The sequence below is a fragment of the Scyliorhinus torazame genome, chromosome 12 (genome assembly GCF_047496885.1).
Source record: "Scyliorhinus torazame isolate Kashiwa2021f chromosome 12, sScyTor2.1, whole genome shotgun sequence".
NCBI classification, from domain to species: Eukaryota; Metazoa; Chordata; class Chondrichthyes; order Carcharhiniformes; family Scyliorhinidae; genus Scyliorhinus; species Scyliorhinus torazame.
The window spans coordinates 88,902,190-88,912,868 of record NC_092718.1 but is presented as its reverse complement, the minus strand read 5'-3'; the positions used below and the strand labels follow the sequence as shown (position 1 = coordinate 88,912,868).

At 49.2% G+C, this 10,679-nt stretch overlaps 1 protein-coding gene across 1 annotated transcript in view; it reads left to right on the top strand.

The window, feature by feature from the left end:
* Nucleotides 1-6,215: 6,215 nt before the first annotated feature.
* Nucleotides 6,216-10,679, top strand: part of LOC140387078 (histone-lysine N-methyltransferase PRDM9-like) — a 200,959-nt gene continuing 196,495 nt past the window's right edge. Inside the window, exon 1 of the mRNA XM_072470088.1 lies at nt 6,216-6,452. Coding sequence (XP_072326189.1) covers nt 6,381-6,452 — 72 coding nt within the window. The 5' untranslated portion in view covers nt 6,216-6,380. The remainder of the gene's footprint in view (nt 6,453-10,679) is intronic.

The following is a 10,679-nucleotide window of genomic DNA, read 5'->3' as shown; positions in this document are numbered from 1 at the left end:
GCGCGGGTTCAATTCCCGTACCGGCCTCCCCGAACAGGCGCCAGAATGAGGGGACTCGGGGCTTTTCACAGTAACTTCATTGAAGCCGACTTGTGACAATAAGTTATTATTATTATTAGTTGCCACATTCCGACGCCTGTTCGGGTACACTGAGGGAGAATTCAGAATGTCCAAATTACCTAACAGCACGTCTTTCAGGACTTGTGGGAGGAAACTGGAGCACCCGGAGGAAACACACAGACACGGGGAGAACGTGCAGACTCCACACAGACAGTGACGCAAGCCAAGAATCGACCCTGGAGCTGTGAAGCGACTGTGCTAACCACTGCACTACCGCTCTGCCTGCTGCTGATACATCTGTCCATGACAGTATCAGCAGAAGTGACCGCTGCACAGACCTTGTGGAGACAAAGTCCCATCTCCACATTGAGGATACCATCCATCGTTTTGTGTGGCATTACCACCATGCTAAATGGGATAGGTTTCGAACAGTCTAACAACACAAGACTGGGCGTCCATGAGGCACTGTGGGTCATCAGCAGCAGCAGAATTGTATTGACCACAATCTGCAACCTCGGGGCCTGGCATATCCCCCACTCTACCATTACCACCAAGCCAGGATACCAACCCTCGTTCAATGAAGAGAGCAGGAGAGCATGTCAGGAGCAACACCAGGCATACCAAAAATGAGGTGGCGACCTGGTGAAGCTACAACACAGGACTACTTGTGTGCCAAACCGCATTAGCAGCAAATAATAGACAAAGCGAAGCAATCCCACAAAAAAAGCATCTCTCTAAGCTTTGCAGTTGTGCCGCATCCAGCAGTGAATGGTGGTGGACAATTAAACAACTCACTGGAGGAGGGGGCTCTGCAAATATCCCCATCCTCAACGATGGAGGAGCCCAGCACATATGTGCAAAAGACAAGGCTGAGGCATTTGTAACAAACGTCAGCCAGGAGGGCCGAGTGGATGATCCATCTCAGCCTCCTCCAGAAGTCTCCAGCATCACATCTGTCAGTCTTCAGCCAATACAATTCACTCCACATGATATTAAGAAACAGCTGAAGGCACTGAATGCCGCAAAGGCTGTGGGTCTGGATAATATTCCGGTGATAGTTCTGAAGACTTGTGCTCCAGAACTTCCCTCACCCCTAGCCAAGCTGTTCCAGTACATCTACAACACTGGCATCTACCTGGCAATGTGGAAAATTGCCCAGGTGTGTCCTGTACACAAGAAACAGGACAAATCGAACCCAGGCAATTACCGTCCTATCAGTCTACTCTCCATCATCAGCAAAGTGATGGAAGGAGTCATCAACAGTACTATCAAGCAGCACTTACTCGGCAATAACATGCTCACGGACGCTCGGTCTGGGTTCTGCAAGGGTCACTCAGCCCCGACCTCATTACACCCTTGGTTCATACATGGACAAAGTGGTGAATGTCAGAGGTGAGGTGAGAGTGACTGCCCTTGACATCAAGGCGGCATTTGACTGAGTTTGGCATCAAGGAGCACTGGTTAAACTGGAGTCAATGGGAATCAGGGGGAAAATTCTAAGCTGGTTGGAGTCATACCTGGCACAAAGGAAGATGGTTGTGGTCATCAAAGGTCAATCATCTCAGCTCCAGGACATCACTGCAGGAGTTCCTGAGGGTAGTGTCCTCAGCCCGACCATCTTCAGCTGCTTTATTAATAACCTGCCTTCCATCATAAGGTCAGAAGTGGGGATGTTTGCGGGGGACTGCACAATGTTCAGCACCATTCGCGACTCCTGAGATAATGAAGCAGTCTGTATCCAAATGCAGCAAGTCCTGGACAATATCCAGGCTTGGGCTGACAAGTGGCAAGTTACATTTGCGCCACACAAGTGTCAGGCAATGCCCATCTCCTACAAGAGAGGATTTAACCATCACCCCTTAACATTCAATGGCCAATTAATATCCTGGGGCTACCATTAATCAAAAACTGAACTGGACTAGCCACATTAATACTGTGGCTAGTAGGGCAGGCCAAAGGCTAGGAATCCTACAGCGAGTAACTCACCTCCTGACCCCCCAAAGCCTGTCCACCATCTACAAGGCACAATTCAGGAGTGTAATGGAATACTCTCCACTTGCATGGATGAGTGCAGCTCCAACAACACTCAAGAAGCTCAAATCTTGGACAAAGTAGCGCACTTGATTGCTCCTCCTTCCACATACATTCAAACCCTCCACCATCGACGAACAGTGGTAGCCTTGTGTATCCTCTACAAGATGCACTGCAGTAACTCACCAAGGCACCTTTCAAACCTACAACCACTACCATCTAGAAGGACAAGAGCAGCAGTTACCTGGAAACTCCACCACCTGGAGGTTCCCCTCCAACTCACTCATCACCCTGACTTGGAAATATATTGCCGTTCCTTTGCTGTCGCTGGGACAAAATTCTGGAACTCACTCCCGAACAGCACAGTGGGTGTACCTACACCTGAAGGAATGCAGTGGTTCAGGAAGGCAACTCACCACCACCTGCTGAAGGGCATCTAGGGATGGGCAGTGACTGCTGGCCTATCCAGCGATGCCCACATCCCATAAATGAATTTAAAAAAAGGAGAAACAGGTTCCCATGTCCAAATGTGCCCTCTGAACAGGTCCATTTCCTTCACTAAAACTGATTAATAATAATCTTTGTTACTGTCACAAGTAGGCACACTGCAATAAAGTTACTGTGAAAATCCCCCAGTTGCCACACTCCGGCGCCTGTTCGGGTACACTGAGGGAAAATTCAGAATGTCCAATTCACCTAACAAGCATGTCTTTTGGAACTTGTGGGAGGAAACCGGAGCACCCGGAGGAAACCCACGCAGACACGGGGAGAACATGCAGACTCCGCACAGACAGTGACCCAAGCCGGGAATCGAACTTGGGTCCTTGGCGTCTGAAGCAACAGTTCTAACTACTGTGCTGCTGTGCCACCCATTGTTCAGCCTCCTGCCTCCAATGTACACAGTTAGTAAACTATAGTGACGTTGATCTCACTGTGAGATGCATTTTGAGGTTGAGCTTGCGCAGCGATTCTCCCCCCCCCCCCCCCCCCCCACCATTCCATGCCACTGAGTTAATGGAGTCACATCTGAATGAAATAGTTTTTGGCAAAGAGCCAGGGACTTCATTTAGAATATTGCATATTGCAAAATTCAGATATTTGTGGACCGTAAAGTCAATTTGGTGAAACTTTAGTCATCCACACAGGAAGACTAAATACCCCCAAATCCTGACTGCTAAATCACATTGATTCACTGTAAACACCTCCACCATCTGATGGTTAGTATTTTCAGGGTGATAACAGATAAATACACAGTTCAGTAATCATGCTGGTCTGACATCAGCAGAACCATTGGCTTACGGCAATTGAATGAACGTCAGTAAAAGGTTTGTCTGAATTAAACAAGGCACTGTTATTCTCCATAATGGGAATCATTTGCTTGCAATTATTGAAAGCCGCATCCTATTTTGTTGTATGATTTCAAATTTATTCGAAGTTTGTTGATTGTTTGCGGGAGAGGATCTCAAAGAAATCACTCAACGCCCAGGGCTACTGGTCCTCGCATCAAACAGTTTATTTCGCCGGCGGGGAGATGGCATCTGTTAAAGTCCCAGACTGTCTCTCCATCCATTCTTGTACAATTTTCAAAACAGCTACATAGCCCATTTCGGCTGGACCTCATGCAATAATATTGGCTATACATTACATACATTAGTTATATTCCAATTAAATTTGACATTACGGAAAGTGGGTTGGCACCTTCTCAGCCCCTGACTTCATGAAGAAGTCACTCCTAACTGTTAAAGTTATGTCTTCTGCCTGCACCTGGACCTTGGGCAGGCGAAGATACATAATAATAATCTTTTATTGTCACAAGTAGGCTTACATGAACACTGCAACGAAGTTACCGTGAAAATCACCTAGTCGTCACATTCTGGCGCCTGTTCCGGTACACGGAGGAAGAATTCAAAATTCTCAGCTGAGACGGAAATTGAGCCTGCACTGCTGGCCTTGTTCTGCATCACAACCCAGCTGTCTAGCCCACTGAGCTAAACTAGCTCTTTGTCCTGTGGAGCTGTTATCACTCGCTGGTGAAGTACTTCCTCGAAACTCCCATGTCTGTTTACTTCATTCTTGTCCCCGACAAACTCTGCTGTCTGTAATTAAATTCTGTTATTTATACCAGTTTGCAACTTAACCCACCTAATGGTTGTTCAGGAATGTGGGTAGTTCAGCTAAAAGCCATTTTGTGTCTTTAGTATTGCTAGCTCGGCCAACAGTCATTTTGTGTCCTTTCTGATATTAGTAATTCTAAGATTATAAAATGACATGCATTTTGTATACACTATCTATTTCTACAAATTGCCTCTTATACAGGCATCTAAGCCAATGTGTACCTTTTGTCTAAAATCCTTCTTTCTAAATCTGACTTCAACAGGGATCAAGTGTGTTTTTCCTTCAAGAAGCACAGCAGCACCAGTTTGTGGGTAAACACAGGTGAGGACTTTTCCCCTGTCAAATTCTCTATTGCTCCGTAAATGCCCTCCCCACCCAGACATTGTCTCATCTCATCAAATCCACCCGCCCAATAAATTCTTCATGTCCTGAGGAGGTGGATTGATTACTTTGCACATGTGCAGCTCATCATTAGCACAACGTTCTCTTTCTACAGAGTAAATATTTATCTGATTTTCAAAACTGTATTTTCTACTTTCAGTCTCTTTGTTGGAGTCTTCATTTGCTGACCCCAAAATCTTCCCAGTGAAAGCAACTGTGGAATAAATCAGAAAAAGTTTTATTCCTTGAAAGGTTCGTTCTTGGTTCAGGAGTAGATGGGAATATTTAGATGACATTGCAAGACACAGTGCATTAATCTGACTAGAATTATTATTGTAGAGGTCACAATATGAGCAGAAAATATCTCTTCCTCATTGCCAAAAAACGTCAATTATTCAAAATAGAAATGTAATTTATGCGCCCAATTTATCCTTTTACAATTCAAAATACAATCAAATGAGATGAGTTTTAATCCTCACAACAGAAAATTATTGCAAATTAATGTTCCTATTTGGAGAAGAGGAAGATCAATTCTGAAATTAATTTTCTTCTAATTTATCAATTTACATTTTTCAATACATTTAAAAAATGTTATTTTAAATTATTTGTTAACGTGCTATTTTATTTTCTGACTATCAATTATTATTTCCTGCTCTTGGTATTTCTTTATCACATTTAAACTGTTCCTGTGAATGATTTAAGGTTGAATCTGGCTTTAATTATTCTAACTTTTTGCTTTGAGTTCTAATCCCGCGGAATTTGAGCTAAAAGTTGGACATTATTTCCAATGACCTCTCCCTTGCGCACAACCAGCCCAGCGCCCCCAGCCGGCCCAGCGCGCCTCCTGCAACCTGGATGCCGACTTGATTTGAAGTCCGGACCTCTCTCTCGTCGGCCTGGAAGGGAGACACGTGAATCGCGCTCCACCAATCGGAGCGCCTCTATCTGACGGTTGAGCGGTGCCTCGTGCGCCGGCAGGTGGAGAGTGCGCGCGCAGCACGTGCCCAGAGGCGGAGCGCGAGGGCTTCACAAAAAGGCGCCAAAAAGAGGGAAGCGCGTGGCTGGATCCGTACTTCAGGGAGGGACCGGGGATATAAATAGAGGCGGAGCCGCCGGACGATCGTCAGAAAGGGGGAGGCTGGAGGAGGGAGAGGGAAGAGTGAGGAGAGGGAGTGTGAGGAGGGAGAGGAGTGAGGAGGGAGGGAGAGGGAGTGTGAGGAGAGAGGGAGTGAGAGTGTGAGGAGGGAGAGGAGTGAGGAGGGAGAGGAGTGAGGATAGGGAGTGAGAGGAGTGAGGAGGGAGGCTGGACGGAGATATTGAACAGAGTGTGGCAGAGGGAGAAGATCATTTTAAATTCATAGGAGATACTGAGGAATTGGAACTCAAACACATGACTGAGGAGAGCTTCAGTGAGAATTTAAAGTGATATAATTCAAAGAAATAGTTTTGATATTTCATCATTCACTTCAGTAAATAAAAGGAATTTAAATTTCCTGAGGGAGAACAGGAGCTGCCACGTTTACGTTCACTGAGAAAGAGACTGAGGTGGTGTTAGTCTGAGCGAAAGTCAGAAGAAAAGACAGCTTCAGATATTAGTACCAGAAACATTATAAACTGTTGCCGGTAGGAGAGTATTTAACTGAGATTGTACTTCAATTCACACTGTGAGGGAACAAGAAAAGGGAGAAACAATAGACCCGGCACACAGCCACTGAAAAGACTGAGGGATAGACCAGGACACAGAAATTTGAGGGAAAAGTCGAGTGAATAAGGTGCCCGACCTGAGGAAGGAGATGGGTAAAGCTAAGAGTGACGGGACAGATAGTGGAGAGGGAAGGACCGTGTCTGAACAGAGGAAATCCGAGGTAAGATCATGGCAGATTTGAAATGGAAACCAGATAGAAAATGCTGGGTCCGGGTATTTATTGCAGCTTCAGATGGGGAAGGTTCAGCTGGTCAGTCACATTATTACTGTCAGTACGGAGTGGGTGAGCTCCCCAAATTGTCAGTGGGATGACAAATAATGTCAGAGAGACCATTTGCTCCATCTAGCTGATCCTCTCTGGAATTATTCAAAATCCTTATCGAAATGTCATAAATTATTTGATTTCATTTTCTTGCCATTATCTGATCCAGGCGACTCCTTCAGTTCCTGATCATTCTTTCTGCGTCCTTAATTCTGAATTTCTCTTTTCCCATGTTTATCCCAGTCTTGTTATTAGAATTTAATTAACTGCATTGCCATGAATCTGTCTTCTATTTTTCCCAGGGTAGAGGGGTCAATTACTAGGGGTCATAGGTTTAAGGTGTGAGGGGCAAGGTTGAGAGGAGATATGCAAGGCAAGTTTTTTACACAGGGTAAGTGGGTGCCTGGAATTCACTGTTGGAGGAGGTGTTGGAAGCAGGGACAATAGTGACGCTTAAGGGGCATCTTGACAAATACATGAATAGGATGGGAATAGAGGGATATGGACCTGGAAGTGCAGAAGATTTTAGTTTAGATGGGCAGAATGGTCGGCGCAGGCTTGGAGGGCGGAAGGACCTGTTCCTGTGCTGTACTTTTCTTTGTTCTATTCCATTTGTTAGTTTTTCTCTGATCGGAAGAGGAGTGAACTTGCCTGGATATGAGGTGTGATGTGATCGAGGTGGTGCCTCTTAGGCTTGTCCAGCTTTGTTTCTAGTGCATCATAGCACAAAGATCACAGGTGGGATACTCAGTTTCAGAAGCTAAGTGTTGATTTCGGGATTGAATTGGCAGACTACAACGACAAGTAAATTGCGTCGGTCCCAGAGCAATTCATGATCCATTCATGGGCTAGCACCAATGCCACATGGAACAAGATCGATTCCATTGAACAATGGTGTCCGATTCGCCGGCATCGGGACTGTCACTTGAGAGGCTGACAAGCTGCATCCGCTTATCAGCACTCCCCTCCCCACACACACTCATCCCAGCCAATAAGATTGCAGCACAAAGAGCGGCATCCGGTTTGCAGGCGTCGAGCTGGAGATTCTGCTGGATGTCGTGAAGGAAAGGCAGGCCACCCTGTTCCCTGGGGTAGGAAGGAGGCTACCACCTATTCCGCACACCAGGCCTGGGTGCAGGTGGTAGAGGCCGTGAGCGCCATGGGGTCAGTCCCTGAGACGAAGGACAGCATCGGGCAACAAAGTTGGGCCCTGCTGGGTTGCAGTGTCCTGTGGCATGAACCCCCCCACACCACCCTATGTTTCATGTCTTGTGTTTTGCCGGGTTTCATGGCGACTAGGCAGTCATTTCTGGTGTCCCCCAACCCCAAGCAGATTCCAGCATCGAGGAGGCAAATGGCAGTGACGCAGACCCCAAATGCCAGCCCGAGACATCCCGGTGCACCCATCTGTGGAACTACACTGAATTCCTGCCACAGCTGTCATTAACACCGTCCAAAATCCCAGAGACACCCAACTCAGTTGGACAAATTAGTGAAAAGGTTTTCTGGGGCACTATTTGGCACACACCGTACACGTGCTGCAGTCCACCAAGTGGAGGTAGGAACTCCTGAGGGGGTGGATGGTCAGAGGCGGCCCGACCCGAGGGTCTAGCTGCCGTCCAGATGGGTCTCAGGCTTCTGGAAAGGGCTATCCTATCAATAATAGAGATGCAGGCACAAAGCCAGGGACTACAGCCACCATCCAGTGGCTGCAGGTGCAGTTGAAGTAGTCCAATCCGCAGGAAGAGGAAGCCGTGCCGACAATGCGTGCCACTCCGGCCAAAACTAAACGGGCAGCATCCGCGATGGAGGCCTTGGGGGTGAAGGTATCATCCAGGGGTGAGGATGTCCATGGCCTGGGGCACTCTGTGCGGGCAGTGGCCGAGGCATAGGACAGGGTTGCCCTGTCACAGGCAGCTATGTACCATGGCCACCTACACACTGCAGCGGTGCTCCAGGGATTGGCCCAGTCAAAATGTGTTGTGGCTGAGGGTGGATTCGGCATTGCCCGGGCATGAAATGACCTGTGCCAGCCCTGGAGGGAGGTAGCATAGACACTGAGTGACATGGAACAGTCCCAGAAGGAGATGGCACAGTCCTGTGCTCCATGGCTGCGAGCATAGAGGAGGTACTTAGCCCCTTGGACACCCCCTGTCCCAGGCACATCTGATGGGCAGAACAGAGTGGCACCACACCAATTGGGACACCCGAGCGACTGCCGGGCCAATCCCGGCCAAAGGGGACCATGTCACATGGTGGGATTCGTAGCAGGCCGCCTCTACTCCTCATGGGGAACCACCGAGACATAGCGTTAGAGCCTGTCAGGCCAGAAAGTTAATCATTAGTTAAGTTGGCACGGATCATAGAATCATAGAATTTACAGTGCAGAAGGAGGCCATTCGGCCCATCGAGTCTGCACCGGCTCTTGGAAAGAGCACCCTACCCAAGGTACACACCTCCGCCCTATCCCCATAACCCAGTAACCCCACCCAACACTAAGGGCAATTTTGGACACTAAGGGCAATTTATCATGGCCAATCCACCTAACCTGCACATCTTTGGACTGTGGGAGGAAACCGGAGCACCCGGAGGAAACCCACGCACACACGGAGAGGATGTGCAGACTCCGCACAGACAGTGACCCAAGCTGGAATCGAACCTGGGACCCTGGAGCTGTGAAGCAATTGTGCTATCCACAATGCTACCGTGCTGCCCATAGATGCAGCACATAGGATTGTGTTAGGGGTTAGGGCACAGACTTGTCCATAAATGTTCACCCTTGCACAAACTTATCAATTTGCCTCGTCACTCTGTCAGAAGGATGTGAAGGATGGGCTGATTTGAGATGGGGGTTGGGGGGGGGAGATGTGTGGTCGCTCACTGTCGCGGTACCCAGCCCAACCCCAACCCCTCAACTGCCCCCCACCACCACCCCAAGGGTTTGATGGGACCGTGTGATGGAATGGTCAGCTCGCAAGTAGGCCTGCTACTGTGGACAAGAATCAGATGTTGTCAAATGATGCAGATCACCAGAGTTTCTCACGGGGCGGGTCATCATCATCCTCCACCCCATGGACCAGACCCGCTGTTAGTGCCAACCCAGGGCCCATATCTGTGAGGCAGGTAGCAATCAATGGGGAGGTTGCACGGCGGACAGGGAGGTAGACATGAGAGTGAGTGCTGGTTAGGGGTGTGGGTGAAACAGATTTGTATGCCTCCACGTCCCCATGTCAGCCAACCTGGAGGCGATTAGCGCGTCGGGCGCATACATTGTACGTCCTCCTGTGCCTGCCCGGGCCACACTCCCTGCCCACCCTGGCCCCCCTCTGTATCCTCCTCATCGAACGAGGCCTGGCGTACACCGTCTTCCTTCTCCAGCATGTCTCCCCTCTGCTGTGCGATGTTGTGGGGGATGTAGAGGTCACCATGATGTGGGAGACTGTTGTGTTATTCTGGAGGACCCCTCCAGAGCGGCCTGGGCACCCGACGCACTGCTCGATTATGATGGCTTCATGGGCATCGTTGTAGCGGGTCTATGCTTTGGGCTGGTGTCTCCAGATAGGCGTCATGAACCATGACCGTAGCAGGTAGCCCCTGTCACCTAGCAGCCAATCCCTCACCCGCGTGTGTGCCTCAAAGTTGTCAGGAACCGTTGAGTGTGTCAGAATGAAGGTGTCATGCACACTGCCTGGGTATTGGATGCAGATCATGGTCACACACCAGCTGTTCGTTCAACGAGTGGTGGCCTGCCAGCGGGTGGCAGCTGGCTGTGGGTGGGGGGGGACTTGGTGGGGTGGATGAAGGGGTCGGTATGTGGGGTGGGAGGGTCGGTGCATTCATATGGCCAGTGTCACCCTGCGCAGCCCCGTTGCGCACCAAGATGGCTGCCTTACAGGCTGCGGCAATGGTGAGCTGTGCCTAGACACCGCCCCAGTCCCTTGCGGAGCACCCCAACGGCACAGCCCATCTGCTGGTCATCCTCCGCTACTTCCCCCAGCCTTGGCAGAGGGCCCCACCTCACAGCCAGTCATGCCAGCGGCAGGTCCGGACGCCCATGGTCGAGTTCCCCCCCTCTCCCTTGCTTCATTGTACGCCCTGATCAGCTGTGGCCACAGGTCCGCCCCA